At 40.5% G+C, this 26304-nt stretch overlaps 1 protein-coding gene across 6 annotated transcripts in view; it reads right to left on the reverse strand.

Moving 5' to 3' along the window:
- Nucleotides 1–26304, reverse strand: part of GTF2I (general transcription factor IIi) — a 107812-nt gene that overhangs the window by 71328 nt on the left and 10180 nt on the right. For all 6 annotated transcript variants that reach the window (XM_029949806.1, XM_029949803.1, XM_029949805.1 and 3 more), the window contains exons 2-8: nt 13676–13779; nt 9819–9957; nt 7053–7187; nt 5923–6106; nt 5501–5529; nt 845–899; nt 619–662 (exon numbers count right to left, since the gene is read on the reverse strand). In XM_029949806.1, the coding sequence (XP_029805666.1) occupies nt 619–662; nt 845–899; nt 5501–5529; nt 5923–6106; nt 7053–7187; nt 9819–9957; nt 13676–13774 (685 nt within the window). In that variant the 5' untranslated portion in view covers nt 13775–13779. The remainder of the gene's footprint in view (nt 1–618; nt 663–844; nt 900–5500; nt 5530–5922; nt 6107–7052; nt 7188–9818; nt 9958–13675; nt 13780–26304) is intronic.

The following is a 26304-nucleotide window of genomic DNA, read 5'->3' on the forward strand; positions in this document are numbered from 1 at the left end:
TCAACACCAAAACCAACTTAGAGTTCAAAACATCTCCTTGGAGAGCAGAAACAGGAGAGCAGGGGGAAGGGACAGTAAGAGGACATTTGATGGGCTTGTATAAAAAGCACTGTCGGCGCGCCTGGGTGGCTCAGTCGGTTAAGCCTCCAGCTTCGGCTCAGGTCAGATCTCACGTTCGTGGGTTCGAGCCCCGCGTCAGGCTCTGTGCTGACCGCTAGCTCAGAGCCTGGAGCCTGCTTCCGGTTCTGTGTCTCCCTCTCTCTCTGACCCTCCCCCTCTCATACTCTGTCTCTCTATCAAAAATAAATAAAACATTAAAAAAAAATTTAAAAAGCACTGTCAACAGATAACATTTTACATTATCATTCCTATGTAATTGGGGGGAAAACCTAATAATAAATTTTGTTTACAAATGGGCAATTAGCAACAAACTTCTGGCTTACATTTAGTAACTCAACTTTTTAGGTGTTAAACATAACAACGTCACCGGCGGAATAAATTCTGTCTGCTTCTCATCAAGCATTACAGAAAATAGTATATCACAATACAACCTTCTAAGCTAAGAGAAAGGCTTCCTTACTTAAATTTCATGAGGCTTCTGAAAGCACTGATACATACCAGAATCTTCCGTGGGTTCAGTTTTCACTTTGATGGGGCCGCAGCTGAAAGGAAAAGAAGGTGGGATAAAGCCGGGAAAAAATTTTCACAGGACCCCAAATCAATCAGCTGAATATAAAACTTCAAGATGTGGGATATGGGCCTTTTTTTTTTAATATTCTACTACCTCAAAATCCTAAAAACTGCTACGGTATGGATGTTTATTCGTACTGACGAACTGTTTTACCTTCCACCTGGAGACAGCATTGACCTTTCAGCGTCTGTTACCATCACGCGACCACCTATGTTAAGAAAAAAGAATGAGATTTAGGTTTTTCCAACACTTTTAATATGACAAGTATTTCCAAAGGTCCTGGGGGCTGGGGTGGGGGGGATCAGGCTGGAGTGAGTCCCCGGTGACTCCACACAACAGTGTCCTTCATCCTCCCCTGTAGGAAGGGAACTGGGGGGACAACCCTGACATCATCCGCTCACGGGCCAGCACCCTCCCCGCTTAAGGAACAAGCTCCTGAGTTTCCCAGTGAAATAAATAAAGCAATGTACTATGATTCTGGCAGTGTAGGAGGCGGCTCTTCTGGTGCAGGAGGGCTGATCAACATCTCTATGACGCCTACACCTGGCTCGCAAGGACTGGAAAGCTGTGACCGGCTAACAGGCACAGGGCTTTTATTCAGGGGTGACGAAAATGTTCTGGAATTAGATTGTGGTGACGGCTGTCCATCTTGTAAGGACACTAAAACCCACTGAACTGTATACACTTATAAAAAAAAAAAAAAGCATGAACTTTACGTCTGAGGGGGAAAAAAAAGGAAAACAGAGTGTGATGCCACCACGCACTGATGAAGATGTAGAATAAGTGGAACTCTCTCACTTCTGGTGGGAACACTGAATGGAGTGAATCACACTGAAGACCAGTTTGGCACTGTCGTAAAAGATTAAATACAGGGGCGCCTGGGTGGCTCAGTCAGTTGAGCATCCGACTTCAGCTCAGGTCACCATCTCACAGTTTGTGGGTTCGAGCCCCGCATCGGGCTCTGTGCTGACAGCTCAGAGCCTGGAGCCTGCTTCCAATTCTGTGTGTCCCTCTCTCTCTCTGCCCCTCCCCTGCTCATGATCTGTCTCTCTCTGTCTTCCAAAAATAAATAAATGTTAAAAAATAAAAATAAAAATAAAAGATTAAATACAGAACTACCATTTGCCACTCCAAATTCAGGTATTTACCAAAATGTATGCCCATATATAAAGACGAGCCTTCAAAGATTCACAGAACCTTTCTTTATAATTAAGGCCAAGAAATGGGAACCCAATTTTTCATGGGCAAGTCAAACAAATTGTGGTGTAGCTAGACAGTGGAACACTAATCAGTAAAATGATGAACTACTAATACACAGCACAATAAGGATCAATCTCGAAATAAAAAGCAAAACAAGGGACGTCTAGGGGGCCAGTCAGTAAGTATCCAACTCTTATTTTCAGCTCAGGACATGATCTCACAGGGGTCGTGAGGTCAGGTCCTACACTGGGCTTTGCACTGCAGCAGGGAGCCTACTTGGGATATTCTCTCTTTCCCCACCTCTCTCTGATTCTCCCCTGCTCACACTTTTACTTCTGGAAAACCCAAAACGTACCTGATTCATTTATATTTTAAAAATCTATGAAATTAAGAGCACCTGGGTGGCACAGTCGATTAAGCATCTGACTTCAGCTCAGGTCATTTTCTCATAGTTCGTGGGTTTGAGTCCCATGTCAGGCTCTGTGCTGATAGCATGGAGCCTGCTTGTTATTCTCCCTCCTTCTGCCCCTCCCCTGCTCATGCACAAGCTCTCTCTCAAAATAAATAAATAACCTTAAAAATCTGGAAAACATAATCCCATTACAATCGCAACTTTCCAATTACTTTGCAAGTTGATATGATAAAAAAAAGTATACAAACCCACCTGCTTGCACCGCTTAGCATAAAACATCCTACAGAAACATAATTTAGGGGCACCTAGGTGGCTCAGTTAGTTAAATGTCTGACCAGTTGAGGTTATGATCTCAACGTCTGTGCTGAAAGCTCAGAGCCTGGAGCCTGTTTCAGACTCTGTATCTCCCTCTCTCTCTGCACACCTCCCCCATCCACACTCTATTTCTCTCAAAAATAAATAAACATTAAAAAACAATTTTTTAAAGAAACCAAATTTAATTAACAACCAGGACCCGATGTTTCAAAAGTTTCTAAAACAGAAGATTTCAAAAAATACAAATGGCAGATTAAAACTAATCAGGAACACTTGAGGGAAAACATACTGGTTAAGAAAAAAGTCAAAATTTTAATTTAAGAGACACAATGAATCTTCTCTTTCTCAACTTAAGGACATCTACGAAAACCCAACAGCGAACAAATGGCAAAAGCCTGAATGCCCTCCTCCTAATACTGACAGGGTGACGTCAGCTACTGCCACTTCCATATGACATCGTACTGGACATTCTTGGTAGAAAAACAAGATTAAGAAAGAAGTATTCAGATTGCAAAGAGGTAAACCATCCTGAGTCACACACAAGATTCAGTATGTAGAAAGCCAAGTAACAAACAGGCAGGGTCAACAAACGTGCAACAAAAATGCCAAAGAACTTCTGGGGAAAAAGGACAGTCTTTTCAACAAACAGCTGAACATCTGGATAGCAACATGTAAGAAGCTGAATTTATACCCTTACCATGCCCCATAATAAAAAAAAATTAGCTCAAAACTGACCACAGGGGTGCCTGGGTGGCTTAGTCAGCTAAATGTCAGACTCTTGATTTCAGCTCAGATCATGATCTCAGTTTGTGAGAATGAACCTGCTTCAGGCTCTGTGCTAACATGGAGCCTGCTTGGGATTCTCTCGCTCCCTCTCTCTCTGGCCTCCTCCTACCCAGTGCATGGGCTCACTCTCTCAAAGATAAACAATAAGAAAAAAACACAACAGGGAGGAAAAGAGGTGGTGGTGGTGGTGGTGATGGAGGAGGGCACTTATGGGGAAGAGCACTGGGTGTTGTATGGAAAACAATTTGACAATAAAATATTATGAAAAAAAAAGAAAAGAAAAAACACAATAGAAAACTGATCACTGGTCTAAATGTAACAACTCAGGCTATAAAACTTACAGGAAAAAACATGACACATCTTCATAATGTTGTGTTAGGCAACAACCTTATATACAAGATCAAAAGCACAAGTGATAAAATATTAAAAACTTTTGTTCCTAGGGCACTGTCAAAAGAAACTTGAAAAACTGGAGAAAATATCTGTATTGAAAATATATAAGAACTCTTACAACTCAGTAATAAAAACACAAACAGCTTTGTGGAAAGGAGCCCAACAGGTATTAAAACGCATGGAAAGGACGGGAATAGACCTTACTGCAAGGAATATACAGCTTGGTCAATAAGCACATGAAAAGATATGCAACACTATCAGTCACTCAGGCTTTCCAATCAAAACCACAATGAGACCACTTCACACCCTCTAGGATGGTTAAGACAAAAAAGACACTACCAAGTGCTGGCAAGGACGGGGACAAGCTGGAACCCTCAGACCGTGCGCAGTAGGGCAGTTTTTTTTTAAAGCTAAATGTAAAATCAGTCTATGACCTAGCAAGTCTACTCCTAGGTATATATGCCCAAGAGAAATTAGAGTATTATATCCAGACAAAAACTTGTTTAAGTATGTTCACAGTAGTTAACACCCAGTGGAATCAATCAATCTAAAGCTCTACCGACTCGTGAATGGATACACACGTGGTATATTCATGCATAGGGATACTTACCATCCAGCAAGAAAAAGGGAATAACTACTGATATACCCACGATCTGGATGAGCCTCAACTGAATTATGCCGCGCGAAAAAGATAATCTCAACAGGATACATTCTGTAGAGCTAATTTATGTAACGTTCAGGAAATAATACAAAGGAGGATAAAAATATTCTAAAATTAGACTGCGGCAATGACTGTAAAACTTTTTAAGCGTTATCACTGTAAATTTGCCAAAGCCTGCTGAATTGTATGTTTAAAACAAGTGAATTTTATGGCATGCCAATTATACCTCAACAAAGCTTTGAACAACTTAATTCTTTTCATCATGGTAAGATTAAAACAAAGGTTAACAAAAAAATAAAATACATTGGGTGTGTATATATTATTTTGTCCTTTCTTCCTTACACTGGTTAAGAGGCGGCAATGATAATGGTCATTTATTTTCAAATGTCTCAAACAAACCTGGCCCCAAAGGGCACAGGTCTCCCAAAAAAATCACTCTGCCCTTCAAATGCAAGGCAGGAAGGAAGGAAGCCCACAGTAGAAATCCTGCTCACTCTTCAAGGACCCACCTTAGCGTCCTCTCCGCCTGGAAAGCCCTTCTGGGCTAGAAGCAAACCCTCCATCCAGCAAACGTCCAGAGCGTTTTCCCTAGCCACCCCTGACATGTGCGGTTATGCTCTTGATGCGGGGACTTCCCGGGCTTTTTATCTCTTTCCACTAAACCACCAGCACGCAAAAGCTTTAACACTTCTGCAGAGCTGTGTATCCCGTCCCCGCCCGACCTTACGCTCAATAATCCCATGCCTGATCACTGAACACTAGGTAAATCAAGCCATCCTCTTGATTCTGGGAAATGATGGCAGATCCAGTCTATGACTGAACATACTGCCCACATAAAACCTTGACTACATCATTAAAAAAGTAGCAAAGCGCATCTCTACGTTTTCAGCTCAGGGACCTTTCATTGGTTTATACAGAACACCCCACTCCAAAAGGTCTTATGTCATATGCTCAAAGAAAATAAAAGAGAAATTAGTAAAACGTGTTCAATTTGGCCCAATAGATGGTTTAGGAAGTATGGGCAAGCAAAAAAATCACTTACCTAGGTGCTTCTTTGGCTCCAGGAAAGGTCTGTATTAAAACAAACCAGAAAACTATACATGAATACACAAAACTATTGAAAAGCTTCAATTTAAATGACTTCTAGGGTAAACAAGAATTTTTAAAATATATGGGTGCCTGAGTGGCTCAGTCAGTTAGACATCTGAGTTTGGCTTCAGTCATGATCTCAGGTTTCATGGGTTCAAGCCCTGCATCAGGCTACCTGCTGTCAGCATAAAGCCTGCTTCACATCCTCTGTCCCCCTCTCCTCTGCCCCTCCCCACTCATGCAACATGCACACTCGCTCTCTCGCTCTCTCTCTCTCAAAAATAAGTATTTTTAAATTTTTAATATATTAAAATAAGGGGAGTATTCAACTTTATATGAATAAACTCTTGATGGGCAAGGGAAAAAATACTTCACCTCTTAATGATAAATGAAATCCCTGCTTTGTTCTCTAAAATCCATTTCAGGGTGGCCAGATCATAGTTCTCAGGGTGTTTAAAAGCAACTCCTTCTGGAAGCCCCTGCACAACCACTGCTGACTGATCTCGCAGCATCTTCTCATACGGAACAGGAACCACTGTTGATTTGCCTAAAGCTTTCCCTGGGGTGGGGACAAGGGTGAGGCAGAAAGAAGACAAACATCATTTAAAAGATTAAAAAACAGAACCATCATTAATTTATCATGGCTTCACAAATGGCATTCATACTGTTTTGTAATGTCTGATATCAAATCAACTTCAAAATATCAAGAGGGCCCTATTCCCATGTTAGAACTTCTAAGCCTGAAACATATCCACTAGGGCAAAATAAAAAGTATATAAAATATTTATATAAAACCTACACAAAATGAAAACAATGACAGCTCATTTCTTCCACTATTGTCTTTCTTTACAGTGGCCTGAACTTGTCAGAACACGATCTTTTCATATACAATTCAGCCTCAGAGCACCGAGGCCTGACAAATCCAACTCATAAAATATCAGGCGCTCTTTTGCCAATATTCTCATCAAAAACTTACTACATAAATGCGATCGCCATTCATAACGGGGTGTGTTCTCACTCTACCTGGGTACATCAGGCAGCGAGTCCAGAGATGCGAGAAACCCTATTTCCCAGAGACGAATTTTACCTGCAACCTCACAGTGTGACCAGTATCCTCTCCCTTTGACTGTTTTTCTTAAGAGCTTTGTTTGTCATGTGATTAGATTAACAAAAAGTGCTGTTCTAGCCCCGGGGAGTTAGTGAGATCAAGGGGTTACATGAGAAATCTACCTTCCTCTTCATTTTCCTATCAACCAAAAACTGCTCTTGAAAAGAAAAGAAGAAAACAAAAAACCTTACCCCACAGCTCTACCAGGTGCATTTGCTTATTTCTGGGCTCTGTTTGAACTGAAACTAGAGAGTGGGATCATTCCTGATGTTACCCCAAGAGATCTGGACAGTTTGTCAAAGTGTGCTGTATGACTGTTAAACCAATTACACGATCCACCCAGTCACAAACTCGATTACAGAATGTCTTTTCTAGGAACTTCAAGTGTATCACTCACCGTAGCAAAAGCAGAAATAGTCCTCAACCGTTTTTCTGAGCGTTTCAATCTCTACTGCATCTACACTCATCCGATTTGCCGGGGTTGTAGATTTCATCTTATGCATCTCTGCAGCCTTTTCCTCTTCTTCAACACCTGTAAGACAATTAGTGACATAAAAGGTTCATCTCTATGATCTTAATATTTGGCTTTCAGTAAGAGTATTCTTTCCTAGGGATACCTGGGTGGCTCAGTCAGTTGAGCGTCAGACTTTTGGCTTCAGCTCAGGTCATGACCCCACGATTTAGGAGTTCGAGCCCTACCTCAGGCTCCAGGCACACAGCATAGAGCCTGTTTTGCATCCTCGCTCTCGCTCGCTCTCTCTCTCTCTCTCTCTCTCTCTCTCCTCTCTGCCCCTCCCCCCTCTCAGAAATAAATAAACTTAAAAAAAACTTTTTAAGAAATGTTTTTTCCGATATTATTTTTTTCATTTTATTTTTTTCCAAATTTTACTTGAATTCTAGCTAGTTAACATACAGTGCAATGTTGGTTTCAGGTATTTTTTTCCATATTCTAATATTGACAGTTTGTTACAAAAAGACAGAAGAAAAAGAATGAGGGGGAATTTAAAAATAAAAACCAAAGAGGGGTGCCTGGCCGACTCAGTGAAGTTGTGCGACTCCTGATCTTTTGGGCTGGTGAGTTTGAACCTCACATTGGGCACAGAGCTTACTTTAAAGATAGATAGATAGATAGATAGATAGATAGAAGAAAGATAAATAAGTAAATAATTTTTAAGCTTAAAAAAAACATAAAACATAAATGGCTTGAATAAAACAGTAAGAAATGGTCATCATCATAAGTGTTGCTATAACTAAAAATTCTGTAAAGTAAAAATTAGGTACTAGTAGTTCTGAAAAAAGAGATGCCTTTGGAGTAATTTATCAGCTACAAACTTAAATAAGAGATTATCACCACCACCAGACACAGTCCAGGTTGCAAATCTCTAACACATACCCACCTGTGTGTGACTCCTGAGCGCCTGACATGGACCAGTCCAAACTACGGTGTACTGCAAGTTTGTAATATATACTAGATTTTTGAAAACTTAGTACAAAGAAAAAAGAGTATGCAAAATATCCCAAGTATAATTTTTATGTTGATCACATGCTGAATGATAATGCTTTAAATAGATCGGGTTAAACTATAACCACTAAAATAAATTACCCTTGTTTCTTTTTTATGAATCTCATCACTAAAAAATTTCAAATTATAGGAGTGACTCACATCATTTCTCCGGGGTAGCGCTCTTCCAAACCCGGGGAAAGAGAATTCTCCCCAAGAATTTCTAAAACTGGCTCATAAACCTAGGACCAGGTCAGAGAAGGCCACTCTTGTTCCTCATCTGCAGAACACTTCATATAAACAGATATTACATACTTGAGAATTATACCCAAAGATCATTCTCAAGAGCACTGAATTACTAGTAACAAAAAGAAAGTATGAATACTAATAGGCAGGGACTACAATTTCCAACTGAGGACAATTCCCCTAATGCTCAGCTCTAACCACTGGAGGACCACATGCACAAGGCAGCGCGGAGAACGGGAGCATAAACACAGCTGCCAGTGGGATTTCGCATTCATGGGGCAGATGGCAGCTGATACCCACATAATCAAAACATTAGTACTACAAACTTAACTACGCAAACATAATCAAAGCCTTAAAAATTCTCGAAATGGTCAGAAATCAAGAAAAATACTTTTTAAGTGGATTATATTGCCATAAAGCTTGTAAGATAATGGGGGGATGGGGGGAGGCATGCAGTGGAGAGAAGATATGCTTTTTTAAAAGGACAAAAATACAATAGAAATTAATAAATTAAGAAAACGAATTTTATTTACATGATCCACCCAATTTATCATGATTTGGATCCAACTTGATAATGGAAATTTAAGTTTTGCACTTAAAGATATATACACAGGAGGGGCGCCTGGGCGGCTCAGTTGGTTAAGCGTCTGACTTTGGTTCAGGTCATGACCACACAGTTCTTGAGTATGAGCCCTGCACCAAGCTCTGTGCTGACAGCTGGAAGCCTGGAGCCTGCTTCCAATTCTGTGTCTCCGTCTCCCTCTGCCCCTCTCCCACTCACGCTCTCTTTCTCTCAAAAATAAATAAATGCTAAAAAAAAAAAAAATTAGCAAACAACAAAACAAAAACAAAAAACCCCACAGACACAGAAACTGGGGGTCTGTGGAAGGCCACAGACACTAACACTCTGCAGCACATTTCTCTACTGCATTTGTGCCAGGATCTAGCAAGTTTTCAGCAACTGGATGAACTCCCAGTTGGAGGATCACAAAACTCCCTGAGGACTTGGAGAAGCTGACTCTACTGAGGCAATCAGAGAGACCTGTGTAACTCTGCGTCGTGCTTGCACATATTTAATGCACGCTGAAAGACTTGTTTTGAACACAGCAAGTATCTATAAAGAAAATAAATGTTATTTAAATAAGAACATGAAATCAACTCAAAATTTCTCTACCTTCTTTGTGCCACTAATCCAAAGTAATGCTAAGGAAGGCACACTGAACACTACACACTTATCATTTTTCTTAAACTCTTTGGTAAAATTTACCTTTCTGTATTATCATGTCAGTGACCCATTTCAAACATGTCTCTATAGACATTTGAGAACATCCCTTTAGTATAAATCTCATTCTGCTTTAGAAAATAAGACATTTGTTATCCATAGCTATTTAGGCATAATAAAAATACAATACTTACAATATTTTACAAAATCTTTCTGAAAATCCTTTCTGGTGTTGACAAAAGCACGTCCTCTCTCGGTTCCAACGACAAACACATCCGTTTCATAGACCGCGATGCAGGCCACTTCTGCCTTGGACTTGGCCAGTTCTTTACACTGAAATACAAGTAAGTAACCTTATGTTACATACAGGTATTTAAAAGTACTATTTCTGCTGGATGAATAAAATATCTTCTTACTTTAACTCTCTTACTACACAATCTGGGATCTAACGAAATTCCTGGCTTCTGACTTGATAATCATATAAAGAAGAGAGTCACCACTTTTTTTTTTTTTTACAAGTACCTCTCTTTCTACATAGTTTTTAACCCTAATTATAAATAGGAGAAAAGAACATTTTTAAGAAAAAAAGGCAGAAATCCCTTGCAGTCTGTTACAGGTTAAATCCCCACGAAACAGACTCAGATTTGCAGGGGGGCTTCCTGGCAACACCCAGGAGATGCGAGGGGCGCAGGATGCGGCGGAGGGACAGTGAGTGGCTGGCGCAGCCGCAGCAAGGAGCTCCGGAACTGGAATGCCCCACCCCAAGGAAAGGGGAGACCGTGGGCCAGGGAGCCTGGCAGGCTCACAGCAGCTGGGCATCAGTGCCACCAGTCCTAAAGGAAGTCTGGAGCCACCACAGTCCCACCTCCAGAACTCTCTCTGTGTGAACACACAACGGGAGTCGTGTTGGCTAAGTGTAATTTCACTAAGTATGGCTTCTACTAAGAACATTCCTATGAACTTAAAAGTTCTTAAACATCTTAAAAACTTCCATAACATTCCATTTTATGGATCTATAATAATACTTCAGTTAGTACTAATGTTACTAAAAATGTAGGTGACTCCAATGATCATTCCTTAGAATAATACTGAAATAATGATTTAGGGACAAAATAGAAACAAGAGTCAAAAAATTTTTGACTCTGAAAGTAAATACTTTTAAGGTTCCCAAAATCTGCTGCAAACTACTTTCTAAGAAGGCTCTCTATCAGTTTACACTACCATCTAAGCTTCTAGAAGAGCAAACTCACAAAATTCTCACAAATGATACTGTGTAACATTTCCAGAAACATTTTATTTTTTTTCAGAAACATTTAAAAAGGGTATCTTAGTATAACCAATAATCCACTGCTTAGCTGGTATCAAAATTAAAGAGTATTGTACCTTAGATATTTGTCTGTAAATTAACAAACATAAACTCTTATTCTTCTACTATGTTAGTAGTCTGTTTCTCTACTGAGGCACAAAAGTACCTCACTTATTTTAGGCACAGAAGAGTCATTTATGAAATTAAAATATACAACTGTATATTTTTTTTCTTCTGGTTTAAAATGTTTTTAATGTTTTATTTGTTTTTGAGAGAGAGACACAACGTAAGCAGGGGAAGGTCAGAGAGAGAGAGAGAGAGACACACACAGAATCTGAAGAGGTTCTAGGCTCTGAGCTGTCAGCACAGAGCCTGAAGTGGGGCTCGAACCCATGAACCGCGAGATCATGACCTGAACCGAAGCTGGACGTTCAACCGACGGAGCCACCCAGGCGCCCCTCTTCTGGTTTTTAAAATTTGCCCTGGGGCGCCTGGGTGGCTCAGTCGGTTAAGCGTCCGGCTTCCGGCTTCGGCTCAGGTCATGATCTCACGTGTTCATGGGTTTGAGCCCCACATCAGGCTCTGCATTGACAGCTCGCTCAGAGCCTGGAGCTTGCTTAGGATTCTCTGTCTCCCTCTGTCTCTGATCCTCCCCTGCTCATGCTGTCTCTCTTTGTCTCTCAAAAATCAATTAAAAAAAAAACATTTAAAAAAAATTTGCCCTAATATATATATATATATATATATATTTTTTTTTAACTCTTCTAGAATTTCAACATGCGTGTAATAAAGACTTGAAGTTTGGGGGGTTTTCTTTTGTTCTTTTGTTGTTGATTTGTTTGTTTAGGCCAAATACTCTATGTTCTTGGTATCATTTGTTGCAAACTACAGCTTTCCTCCATTTGGTTTTTATTTACCCAAGAACCATCCTCTAATTTCTTTTAAAAATTTATTTGTATAATATTGCTCTAAAACATGATCATGGGTAATTTTGTGCCTACTGAGATGATCAGAAGTCTGAAATGTAATAAAGTCACAGTGCATAACTTCTGACCTCGAGGTGAGCCAACAACTTCTCAGCATGAAGAACAACGCCATCCTATCATTTTGTTTACACTTACAGGAGATGTGCTGTGGCTGCTCTGCTCGCCTGCAGGGAGGTGTTATTTACTTACTCTGGTATAGACAGGACGCCTGCCTGCGCCACTATCCACATTTAATTGGACACTCCTGTCACCAAAGGCAGTATTTATGAAACGGCAAAGCAAGATGCATGTACTGCCCAAAGATCAGACCAAAGAAATCTATGAGCCAAAGGAAAGACGACACTGACCCATCCCTCTATAATTACACCTCATCATTTACAACCAGGAGAAATACTCTTACCCCCAGTGAGGAGGAAATAAAGGCTGAGAATAATGAAGTGACTTTGCCTAAAAAATTGTAAAGACGCTTTAAGGGAGAGAATGGGTCCTACTATGACCATGGTATTCTAGGTATAGTATTAAAGAAAACCATTTTAATAAACAGAGTAGGACTTAATTTCTAACCTATCATTTAACATCACAGCCACAGGGACACCTGGGTGGCTCAGCTGGTTACGCGCCCCACTCTTGATTTCAGCTCAGGTCATGATCTCAGGATTCGTGGGTTTGAGCCCTGCATCAGGCTCTGTGCTGACAGTGTGGGGGGGGCCTGCTTGGGATTCTTTCTCACCTTTCTCTTTACCCCTCCTGCTGTCTGTCTGTCTGTCTCTCTCTCTCTCAAAAATAAACATTTAAAAAATAAATAACATTACAGCCACAAATGTTGGCTGGTTTTAGGAACACAGGCAGAAATAAGTGACATTCAGAAAGTAATAGTATATAGCCACTTAGATTCTACACTTCCTTTAAGGAAATAATTTTTCAAAATTCTCAAATAATACAAAGAAGGAGAAAAATGCCTTAAGGTGGGAAGGGTAACCAATCCACAAGTAATGTTACACTGACACCTATGGGATTAATTGCTACCTAATACTAATCAGTAATTAGGACAAAAGATATACAGCCTCTTCCTACTTAGTATACTGTATGTAATTTCAGGGTGTCAGAAAATACCTAAATCTGATGTATATAAATCCATGGGCTGAAATACTATGTTTCTAGCCATAGTTCTGTAAAAACATGATTAAGTACGTTGTATTATACCATCACAGTAATACAAAAATACAGCAAAAGAATACTTAATAGTTTGCTATAATGATGTATATGATACAGGTTTATTAAAAATAAAGAGCTAAAACACTATATATGCAATAAAAGGCTGCAGAGTAAGGTCAACTGTGGATGCACAGCACGTAACAACAGAAAAACACAGTGCGCAGGCTCTTAGGGCCCCCAAACTCTGCCAATGTTCTTCATACAGATACAATAAAACACCAGCACCAAGCCAGAATATACAAACTCATTCTCAGTAACTCCAAATATTACACATAAATTCAAAGCTAATGCTTGCAAAACAAAAAACTGCCTAAGATATTGGTAGGTAAACCACTGAAATTAAATGTAAAAAATAAAACATTTAGAGTAGAATATTCTGAAACATGGCAACAAAATGATTTGAAAGGCTTAAATCCATAACTATTATTTAAGCAAAACACCTCTTATTATACCAAAGAACGTACTATATGTTTACAAAAACCCCACCCACAGGCTCAGTCCTATCCAACTATAAACACCTTACAGGACGGTAAAGCCGTCTCACCATGGACTCAAGAGCCGACATGAGGAACGTCACCACCATCCTGCTCTCCGAGGACTCCTCATCTTCGACGGGCAGGGTAGACATTGCTACTTGGGCCATGATCCCTAGGAAAGCAGTAAGAAAGTGAGTGGCAGAAATTCACAATGTTCTGCTAAACATACGTTCAGAGCTAGTCAGGGTTCTCCACAGACGGCCTAATTTACCGTTTTCTTGCCTAAGAGAAAAAATAAGGCTCAGAAACTGAGTAAACGATTTGTCAAAAACTCCTATCCTCTAAGATAGAAAATCTATCCCCTAAATTTCCAAAGAATTTCCATAATGTGTCAGCATAACCCCCCAAAATAAATTCAGATGTCCCCCACAACCCGTTACAATTTCTCCTGAGTGAGAGGTGAAGCGCTCCACAATCCAGTGACAGTTTATGACAGTTCAACACAGGCTGTGGAGGCAAAGTGGCCTTCGTCCCAGGCATGCACCATGTGGGGGGAGCAGACTGACGCTGTGGACAAGAGAACGTCTTCTTTCTAAGGAGGAAATAGTTTGTAGGACAAGTAACATCTAAGATTCCTTTTTAATAACCATTTCATTCTCTTTTGAAAACACTTTCTGGTACTCAGGTATCAGCAAGGAGCCTCAGCTGAATTTCAAACACCGTAAATATACAACACATAAAGACTAAATAGTAAGTGTGGGCGAAGATGCAGAGAAAGCGGAACCCTTGTGCACCGTCCTTAGGAATGTAAAATGCTGTTCCACGGTGGAAAATAATTTGGTAGTTCCTTAAAAAAATTAAACAAAATTACCATGACAAGCAATCCCACTTGTGGGCACGTCCGAGAAAGAGCTGAAAGCAGGCACCTCGACATGTCTGCACCCGTGTTCACGGAAGCATTATGCACAGCAGCCACCAGAGGCAGAAACGACCCAATGTCCACGGTCAGCTGAATGGGTGCACAAAACGTGATACATACACACAGTGGAATATAACAGCCTGAAGAAGTCCTGATACAGGCTACAACGTAAATGAACCCTGAAACTATTCTTCTACATGAAATAAGCCAGATGAAAAAAGACAACTATTATGATTCTACTCACATGAGAGACCTATAATTAGTCTAATTCATAGAGACAGAAAGTAGAATGGTGGGTGCCAGGGACTAGAAGTACTAAGTAGTGGGGATTTATTATTAATGACCTGGAGTTACAGTTTGGGATGATGAAAAGTTCTAGAACCAGATAGTGATAATGATTGCGGAACAATATGAACGCACATAATGCCAAGGAAGCACTTTTTAAAATGGTTAAAAATCGGGGTGCCTGGGTGGCTTAGTCGGTTAAGCATCCAACTCTTGATTTTGGCTCAGGTCATTACCTGAACTCATGAAGTTCATGAGTTGGAGCCCCCGGTCAGACTGGCTCTGTGCAGACAGCTCAGAGCCTGCTTGGGATTCTCTCTCTCCCTCGCTCTCTGCCCCTCCTCCACTCAGGCTCGAGCCCTCACAAAAGTAACAGCGTGGATACTTAGGAAATAAAACTTTACAATGAAAAACAGTAACAAAAACAATGAATACTTATCCCATATCTGTGAACAAATAGAAGCAATTTTATTTTCCAAAACAAAATCTCTATCTTGAATGGAGATGGAATCCGGAAAAGCAGCATTAAGCAAGAGAATGGTTATATCACAGAAATCATTTTCCCTAACAGCCTTGGTCCCATTTTTTCCCCCTTGGATAAAAAAAGCTTTTTTTTTTTTTTTAATTTTGGTTAATGTTTATTTTTGAGAGAGAGACAGTGTAAGCAGGGGAGAGGGCCCAAAGTGGGCTCTGTGCTGACAGCAGAGAAACCCCTATTGGGCTTACACTCACGAACCATGAGACTACCTGAGCCGAAGTCGTGGCTTAACTGACTGAGCCACCCAGATGCCCCTTGGATAAATAAGTGAAAGTAAATTTATATTAAAATGTGGTTCAGTCAAAATAGATAACACAAGGCGTATTATTTTTTCCATAACCAGAACATTCACTTAGGACATACTGTCATTATTTCTCATAGCATTTCTTAATAATCTCCCTTCTCATTCAATTCTCCAGCAAGGGAAAGAGGAGACATGTTCTCATTTTACAAATGCAATGTGTCAAGGTCATACAGCGACAAAACGCAAGGACAAAATTTTCTGCCTACTGCTATTTCCACTTCTCACCCTAAATTGCCGGAAATCTGTCATGAGGTCATTCACGCTGTGCGTTAAGAAATAGGAGACAGAGGCCCCACGGACAGCCCTGCAGGGGTGCCACAGGCGAAGAGAGGTCCTATTTCATTACCTGATCTTCTCAGGAGGCGTCACAGCACTGTTCAGTGGGAAGAACCCTGGAGGTGACCAGTGCAGTCAGGCTTGATGGGGAACGATGAATTTTGTTTGGGACTTTCTGCTCTCCAGAAATGTATGTATTTGCATTATAACAAAAATTCTCTGTCCCAAGAGGCCATTTTCCTGGATAGTCTTGAGTCAAGACTATTCAAGGACCACTCCCTGGTGCCCCTCACTGGGTAACTGCTGCCTTTCCCTGGTCTTTCCCAGAAAGGAACTGCCATCACATAGTGGCATTAACAACAGACACCCGGGAGGACGCCATGCCAGACTGCTGGCACAAGCTTATGGGACATGAGGCTGTAGGTCCCAGACCACTAAGCTCTATGACCTCCAGCAAATCAACCACTTGCTACAAAGTCTCCTTTCACCTATAACCTTTTACGAGCCCCCAAGTAAGATCTGAAAAGACCAAAAAAAGATTTATTCAATATTTGCTTTATTTGTTATCTATTTAATAGTCACAGCAACCCTGTAAGAGAAAAGAGAGCACAAAAGCAAACAGAAGTATTCACAGAGCCTAGAAAAAAGAACTTCACAGGAGACAGTGTTCCCATAAAATACTTGAGCAGAACCCATGTAGTCTTTCTTCTTGGTTTATTTTAAAAAAGATTGTGTGTGTGTGTGTATGTGTGTGTGTGTGTGTGTGTGTGTGTGTGTGTGTGTGTGAGAGAGAGAGAGAGAGAGAGAGAGAGAGAGACAGACTAGAAAGGAACAACAAAAAAAGCACCATTGAAAAAGCAACTAAAATAGGGCAGTTAGCTCTGCGCTCAAGGAATGCAAATAGGCATATTTGTATCTCTGAACTTCGTTAGAGATATTCTTTGGAACAAAAAGGAAAATGAACAAAATAATCATGTACTCCGTAAGACAGTAAATACAAAAACAAAATGGGTCCCCTTTAATCTTTTATATACAGACAAGGAAAAAAACATGACCTGAGACAATTCATAGGGGGAACCCATGTAAGACAAGAGAATGACTTCACGTATCTGGCGTCGAAGCCTGTGTTCACTCCCCATTGCGTGTCTCTGATGCGGTCTTGCGGGGGTACAGAGAAGAGGTGATGTCTTTACAAGGCTGTCATCATCCAAGGCAGAAGACCAACCGTCAAGGAATAACCTCGTAGGTGCCCAACACTTAGAGACGTACTATCCAATGCGGTAGCCAGTAGCCAGAGCTAACTATTTTAATGAACAACTAGAATTCTGTTCCTCGTTGCATTAGTGACTTTTCAAGAGCTCGGGGGCCCACACGTGGCTAGTGGCCACCATATTGGAGATCACAGAACATTTTCATCATCACACAAACCACACTGCTACAGAGACTACACCATGTTGCGTACGCTCATGTAAGCTCACTTGTGAGAAGCAGTTCTCATGACCCCCTGAGCCACCCTGGTGGCAGCAGCTCTAACCCCTCTGGTAGGTGTCCTGAGAGGAGGGACACAGAGATACAGTTTTACAATACGCTACAGTTAAAATGCATGTGAAATATCAGGGACACAGACTCTCAAGATAAATTAGTAGAATTCCAAACAGGCTAACCTCCTATCAGGTCAGTGACCTTGCCTCAGTGATCAACCAGCATCACCTACTTGCCACATTACATATTCTTATAGCATAAAATATTTATCCCAACTACATAACAGCCCACCAAAATGGAATCATAACAATTTCTCTAAACATCTTCATAATTATGTCTTTTGTTGGGTTGCCTGGGTGGCTCAGTCAGATAAACATCAGCTCGGGTCCTGTTTTCCAGCCCACACAGGGATGCAGACTAGCTTAATTACCTCATCCAACTAGGGGTCTTACTGCGGGGGGGGGGGGTCTCCTATTTGACGCCCATGTTTTGTGCAGGCTCTGGGCTTCAATTTCTGAGACTCTCATTTCATAAGGTGTGAAATGAGACACCCTCAGGACAAAAATGATTTTTCACTTCTATTATCTGAGTTTCCACTTTCTTTTTACTAACAGCCTTTCTGTATTAGCCCTTCCAAGTTCCCATCTTAGCAACTTTTTTTGCCAGTTGTTTTATAATCTTAAAAATGTTTATAATGTTTATTTATTTTTAGAGAGAGCAAAAGTGCGAAAGAGGCAGAGAGAAGAGAGAATCCCAAGCAGTCTCTATACTGCCAGTGCAGAGCCCGAGGTGGGCCTCGAACTCATGAACCATGAGATCATGACCTGAGCCGAAACCAAGAGTCAGACAGACATTTAATTGACTGAGCCACTCAGACCCCGAGTTGGATGAGGGTGATTAAGTTAGTCTGCATCCCTGTCTGTGGTCTGCGTTAACATCCGGGTGGCCGGAGGAACGTGAAGCCTTGAACTTGGATTATGGTGATCCCGGTGTTCCAGACACCTGGAGGAACCTACCTTAATCCGAGGCTTCACAGTTATGTATAACCCCCAGGTGTTATATAAGTTTGTATTTGTTATATCATTTTAGGACATTCTTATTAGTTCCACCAACTCTGGGAACCACCCCTTATAAAATTCTTTACTCTGAAGAATAACTTACGAATTTGCTAGAACAAATTCCTATTTCAAATTACCCCAAGAAGGGAATTTTCACTGTTTTAGTTAATTATTCAGCCTAAAGATTGTACTGGCTCGAGGTACAGCTAGATCCAGGAGCACTAGGTGTCCCTGGAGTTCTCTCTGCTCCAACAGAGTGTTCTCCTCCAGCAGATGGGTTTCTTCCCTAAGCAGAGACAAAGGCCACACCACACATCTGGTACGGTGAGCCCAGAGGCAACAGACTATCGTATCTGCTACAATGTGCACCAAAGTCGGGGGTTTGTGTCCCAAGCCTGTCCCCAGCCTAGCCCAATTACAGTGACTGGGCAGAACAAGACCATCTGACATGCTGGGACTGGCAGTCTAGCTAGACCCACATGGAAGAGGAGTAGGCAGTTATTCAAGGCAGGAGTGCCTGGCTGGCTCAGTCTGTAGAGCACAGGACTCTTGAGCCCTTGATCTCAGGGCCGTGAGTTCAAGCCTCACGGTGGGCGTGTTGCCTACTAAAAGAAAAAAACAAACATTAAAGGGCAAGGCAGAACAGTGTTTGCCTGCAGCCACGTTAGTCTGCTGTATTTCTTTCCCATGTTTTCAATATCCTTAATTCATCCATTCTGAATGTTTTCTGACTTCATTTTTGTTTCCCTGATTTGATTTTAATTCTCCTTTAGGAGTTTCAAAGAGGAACTTAAGTTGCCTGTTGCTGTTTCATAGATCTTTTATCCTGGTCAACTATTGTTTAATAGATGTGAGGCCTATTTTATCTCTCTGAAAACAGACTCCAGCCATTCTTTACAATCTTCTTCTGTTTCTTGTTAGAGATCCATTTCAGGGATTGGGTTTATTTGTGTTCTTACTGTTCTGATCTGCTCTACTCAAAATAAGCCCAATAATTAATTCCATATAAATTTTCATTTGGCCACACTTCTGCTTTTAGTTTATTGATTCTTGCTATTAATACTAGACAGCAAAATAACAAAAAATAATTTATAGTGAGTCAAAGAGAGCTTGTGAAGATTTTCACACATGCTTTTATCACTAACAAAAAAAAAAGAAAACCCGCGTTCCTTAATATTTATTACGGTGATCTCTAAAATATTACTAAATGTTCAGTATTTCTGCTTCAAATCTAAGCTTTGGATCCCACTGGTAAGTGGGGAAGGTACTATATTACACTCATCCTATCTTTTTTTCATTACTTTCATGCCCTATTTCTTTTTTATTACATTTTGTTAATTTCAACAAGTTATCTTTCCATTTCAATCTTACAGCATATGATCTTAATCACGAAAAAAAAAAATCAAGATATTTTAGTGCCACCTCCTTGCTCCATTATGTTATAAATGAGAAGCCCGACCCAGAAAGATTAGCTGTCTTGCTACGGTAGTTAGAATAGTTAATATTATAATAAGCGACTGGAATCTGGATCTCCAAATTCCAAATCACCTCTTTCATGCACAATAACAATCAAAGAAAAGCAGGTTAAACAAAAAGAAATCCAAAGTAAATAATTACACAGTGATTAAAACTGTACTACTGGACAATCTTTATGAGGCAGTAAATTAACTACCTCACACTGTAAACAAACTGAAGCAAAAGGAAAATATCCTTCTTGCCCATGAAAAGGATGGTGGACACTGAGGAATACTCTATGTATCAACATCAGTCACGTTCTATGAAAAAAGACCTTGATCCAAAGGGGGGAAAAAAAAAAGAGTTACAAACCTAGTGTGTAGATGAACGCGTAATTTGTGTCACAAAACAGACAGGCATGACCAGGAAACGTACCTCCTCTAACAGCAGAGAACTGGTTTACTGCGGACAGATTTGGTAACAAATCTAAGACCCGGTAGCTACTCTCCACCAAGAGGAAATGGATTTAAACTGATAGAAGCACCAAGGCCATTGTTTTATTCTATTCTCAAAGCCTTTATTTATTTTCAAAATTTCCTGCAGACTGGTAGGATTAACTCAGCTATTTTTAAGCAATTAAGATCTAACCTGCATATTTACAGAAGTATGGTGAAATAAACTTCCAGACTGCAAAAATCAGTAACTTTCCTAACTCAATGACTCGTGCAAAAACCCCAGCCAGATCTAGATCAATTAAAACAGAAAAGTTTCACAAGTAGGTTAAAATCTCTACCACTAGGATACCGTCCATGGAAGACCACAGGAGTATTCAGGACAGATGATGGTACTGAATTCTGTAACTGTTCCTCAGGCATAAAAAGTAACAAAACAAAAGAGGAATACTTTTACCAGGTCAATCTTTCATTCAAACTTTTTCAGTTGTAGACTTCTACGCCCCAAAATACAGCACAGGGGGTACCTGGCTGGCTCAATTGGTAGAGCATGTGAGTCTAAATCTTAGGGTCGTGAGTTCAAGCCCCATGTTGGGTGTATAACAGACAAAAACAAAATATTAACATGTTAATAATATGCCGTGTGACTTTCCATTATTACGGATGGTCGTCTTCTAGCAGGTATTTACAATGATCTCTTCCTTGGTTTTTTGGTGTCCGTTCCAGTTGTCTCCATTCTTTGAGATCTAGTCACACGGTTATTATTTGCATATGAGGTAAAATGCAAATTCAACAACTCATTTGATTAAGAGATCATAAAGTCAAGTTTTGACAAAATTTGACAAAGGGTGAAAAATATATAAACTAATAGAAACATCTTCAGTGAGTATAAAAATAACTTCAAGTATCACTTAATTCTAAGGAAAAAGCAAAATGGGATCTCAGACTTTTAAAAATATAAATTGTTAGGGCTCCTGGGTGGCTCACTCAGTTGAGTGACCAACTCTTGCTTTCAGCTCAGGTCCTGATCCCAGGGTGCTGGATGGAGCCCTGCACAGGGCTCTGCACTACTGCCTGCTTGACATTCTCTCTTCTCCTTCTGCACCTGTCTCTCTGTCTCTCTCTCTCTCTCTCTCTCTCAAATAAATTAATTAAATAAATGAACTGTTGGGATTCCTGACTGGTTCAGCCAGTGGAGCACACGACTCTTTACTTGAGGTTGTGTGTTTGAGCCCCACGTTGGGTACAGAAATTACTTAAAAACAAAATCTTTAGGGGCGCCTGGGTGGCTCAGTCGGTTAAGTCTCAGACTTTGGCTCAGGTCAGATCTCACATTCATGAGTTCGAGCCCCGCGTCGGGCTCTGTGCTGACAGCTAGCTCAGAGCCTGGAGCCTGCTTCCGGTTCTGTGACTCCTTCTCTCTCTACCCCTCCCCCTCTCATGCTCTGTCTCTCTCTGTATCAAAACTAAATAAAACATTAAAAAATTTAAAAAAAAATGGAGGCAAAAGGACAGATTAAAAAAAAAAATCTTTAAATATATATAGTTAGGGGTGCCTGAGTGGCTCAATCAGTTAAGCCTCCGACTTTGACTCAGGTCAGATCTCACATTGGTGGGTTCCAGCCCCACATCAGGCTCTGTGCTGACAGCTAGCTCAGGGCCTGGAGCCTGCTTCCGGTTCTGTGTCTCCTTCTCTCTCTGCCCCTCCCCCTCTCATGCTCTGTCTCTCTCTGTATCAAAAATAAATAAAACATTAAAAAAAATTTTTTTTTAAAGAAATCATTAAAAAATATATATATATATATAGTTAGTTATACATTTCCTCAAAATGAGGAGAACTAGAAGTTCAAATTCATCATCTAGGATGTCGCACAGTTTCTCATAACATGGTGCCTAAAATAAATGGAAAGGATCCAATAGTTCGACCAGCCATCTTTATCTTTTAAAGAGTTAGTTGCATGAAGATGGACTTGGGTTATCATGCAATACTGGATTGACAATCTTCTAGGCTGCCTACGTGTTACAACCTTGCAATTGATAATATTGAATACCTCCATGTGTTCCACCGATAATTACTAAGTACTAAAAGCTAAAAAGCCTGGTTTTCAGGAGAGGAAACACTCATCCCTAAGATGTCAGTATACGCTGACTATAGTCAGTTTGGACTGCAAACACAGAATTTGTGTCTTTTTTTTAACGTGCTGCCACTTGTTCTAATTACGCCTACTCAGTAGCTTCTACAGAAAACAGGTTTATGGTAACTCAGTGGCCCTATTTTCATGTGTCTTCTGAAGGATACCAAAGGAATTAATGTGATGAGTTTATGACAAAAGGAAAGCATTTGCCTGACATATTTTACAAAGTAGAACTGATTTTTATTTTAAAACTCTTTATATGTTTTTATTTATTTTTGAGACACAGAGAGAGACAGAGCAGTAGTGGGGGAGGGGCAGAGAGCGAGGGAGACACAGAAACCAAAGCAGGCTCCAGACTCTGAGCTGTCAACACAGAGCCCAACGCGGGGCTTAAACCCACAAACGTTGAGATCTGACCTGAGGCGAAGTCAGATGTTTTACTGACTGAGCCACCCAGGTGTCCCAAGCAGAACTTTTTTTCTTTAATGTAAGAACATTAAAAAACAAGGTAAACTGCTCAGGATTACAGAATTATTAAAGAGACTCTAATCAAGATCTGACCTTAATTCTCCATGTTCTTTCAAACCACACCACCTACTATAAAATTTAATCTTACTTTTAACATTCCCCAAATTCCACTATTCACAGTATTTAAATTTCAGAAAAAACATTTCATTTTCAGAGACTCAGATAACAATTATAATCAGATTTTTTGGCCCATGTGCTAACCTTCATTCTAAAAATAAGAAGTCCCAGCCTCGAGAGAAAAAGAAAATCCTCAATTCTAAAGAGAGTGTTTCATTATCCCAAATTATTGCCACACAAAATACTTATTAACAAAGCCAAGCATGGCACACACCAAGTGATCAAAGTTAACACCAGTCAGGGAATAAACAGACATCATGTGCCGACCAAGAGAACCTACGGAGAACCATGACAGTCCTGCCTAAACGCACTGACAAACGCAAACTGAGGGACAAGACAGCTGGGTGAAAATCCCATCCTGGATTAGACCCTTTTGCTACAAAGTGACATCTGACAAAAACCAGAATGAAGTTTCTGGGTAGCAGGTGTGTGGGAAATTTTTGTTTGCTGTTCTTATAACTATTTTGTAAGTTTACAAGCGTTCCAAAATAAATTTTAAAGCACTAAGTACATATGTGCCAATGAATAAACTAATTAAAATTTCTGTACCTTTGCCTTACTTCATGGATGTTAAAGTCCTGCTGCTTTTTGCTGTCAAAGGTAGATAGAATGTTAGAACTGGGAGAAAGGGAAAGGATGTTAAATAGTAACTTATTGATTACAATTTGTCTCTATTAGCTTCAATAAAACTGGAAATAGGCTGTTTTTCTCTCTGCTTGCATTTGAAAGAGGGAGTGACTAGAGCTCATAAAGGAAAGCATGCCCAGAAGTGAAAGCACACACACTTCACTTTGATCTGGCAGACTGCACATCAACTGGTAAACCAGGGTCTTTTAATCTGGACAGTGTTTGCCATTGGCTATAAGTCTGTTAGGCGGGAGCGGAGCCTCTCACCCCAGGACCAACACAGTGGTGGCCTGCATAGTAAGCACTCTCCACCCGTGAATTCAACAATGAACACTAGGCTCCTGGCTGATATTTTTCCCAATACTAGAACTTAGTCGCACTGAACGTTACCAAATAGTAGATCACTGGTTAGGATGCATAAATCAGAATGTGTAATCAAAATGTGACCCCAGGTATGCATACATGATTTTCAACCTTGTAGCTATCTTCTTTACTAACAAATAGTTAAGTAAAATTACTAGTTCATCACTAATATCATTACCTATACTTTTTTTTTGAGACAGAGAGAGAGAGCGCGCGCGCGAGCAGGAGCGGGAGAAGTACAGAGAGAAACGGAGACACAGAATGCAAAGCAGGCTCTAGGCTCTGAGCTGTCAGCACAGGGCCTGATGTGGGGCTTGAACTAAGGAATCGTGAGATCATGACTGAGCCAAAGTCAGCCGCTTAACCAACTGAGCCACCCAGGTGCCCCTCATTACATTACATTAAACATGAGTATCAGAACTGGAAATTAGTGTAACATGGAGGTTATGACCATGGCTCTGAATCCAACTGCGGAAGTGTAAACTAAAACAATCCCTTAGGGGGCGCCTGGGCGACTCAGTCCGTTAAGCATCTGACTTGATTTCAGCTCAGGTCAAGATCCTACTATTTGAGGGAGGGAGCCCAGCGGAGGGCTCTGCACTGCGGAGCCTGCCTGGGATTCTCTCTCTGCCACTCTCCAGCTCATGCATGTGCACATTCTCTCAATGGGTAAATAAACTTTAAGATAAAAAAAATAAAACAACTATCCCTTGCAGTGCCTGGGTAGCTCAGTCGGCAGAGCATACAACCCTTGATGAGTTCAAGCCTCATGGTGGGGCTTAAAAATCTTAAAAAATCTTAAAAAAACAAAACATCAGTCCCTTACTATGGATTTTTCCAGATTAGTTAGCATCCCAAAACCTCATTTTCCTCACCTTTAAAATGGGAGTCCTAATAATGCCCACCTACTTTGGGACACAGGATTGCTCTGAGGAGCAAGCGCCCTAACACAGGTAGCCCTTAGAATAGTAAACACATACAAACCCTCAAAAAATGTTACTAGTTACTGTTATTCTTGCCCAGCTCTCTTACTGCCCCTCAAATTTTGACACATCAACAGAAAAATTACTACTTTTAATTTTTAAAAAAGGATTTTATTTTTAAGTAATTCCACACCCAACATGGGGCTTGATTTACAACCCCGAAATCAAGAGTCACACACTCCACTGCCTAAGCCAGCCAGGTGCCCTGAGCTTGCTACTTTTAAATTAACTATTTGCAATTACCGGACTGGTTTAATATTAGTCCTCATAAATCAAAATCTGTCCCTGTAGCATCCTCCTCCTGGAAGAGCCTTATTCTACAAAAAGGCCCTTTCAATGCACTCTGCTCCTCCACAGCCTCATCTCAGAATGAGCACCCTGGTCTGTCCTGCGCTTTGCTCCTAACATCCTTTTACCTTTACCACACCATCCTCAGAATATTCCAGTCTGGCCAGGCAATATCCCAGAATTGGATGTGACATTTTGGATAAGATCAATTCATCAGACTCTACACTATGACCATAACTCCCAGAATTTCCTTATTTCTTGCCTATTATCACAGAGAAATATTTTAATTCACATTTCTAAGAGCTTTTCTCCACAAGCTTACTAGGTATTTTCCAAAGGGAAGAAAGTTATGTTATGTTTCATTCAAAGGTTCCATTTTACAAATATTTAGTAACAGAATATAAAGTATCATAATTTATGCTGTTAAAATATGTATTTAACATATATACTTCAGCAGACAAATAGAGTCAAAGACCCATTTTAGTTCACTTTTCATTAAGTTTTAGAAATTGTATGTAATGGCAAATGCTTAGAAATAAAATTAGAAGGGGCGCCTGAGTGGCTCAGTTGGTGAAGCATTCAACTTTGGCTCAGGTCACGATCTCACAGTTCGTGGGTTTGAGCCTTGAGTCCGGTTCTGTGCTGACAGCTCAGAGCCTGGAGCCTGCTTCGGATTCTGTGTCTCTCCTCTCTCTCTCTGCTCCTTCCCCACTCACCCTCTGTCTCTCTCTCAAATATAAACAAACATAAAAATTTTTAAATAAATAAATAAAAAAAATTAGAAATCCTGAAGACAAACCTTTGTTCAGGTTTGATTTTTAAGTCAAGGCTTTTACGTTTGTATAGCTGGCTCTGCCTACTGTTTAAGATATAAGGTCATGGAGCCC

Source organism: Suricata suricatta, chromosome 8 (assembly GCF_006229205.1).
Source record: "Suricata suricatta isolate VVHF042 chromosome 8, meerkat_22Aug2017_6uvM2_HiC, whole genome shotgun sequence".
Taxonomy (NCBI): Eukaryota; Metazoa; Chordata; class Mammalia; order Carnivora; family Herpestidae; genus Suricata; species Suricata suricatta.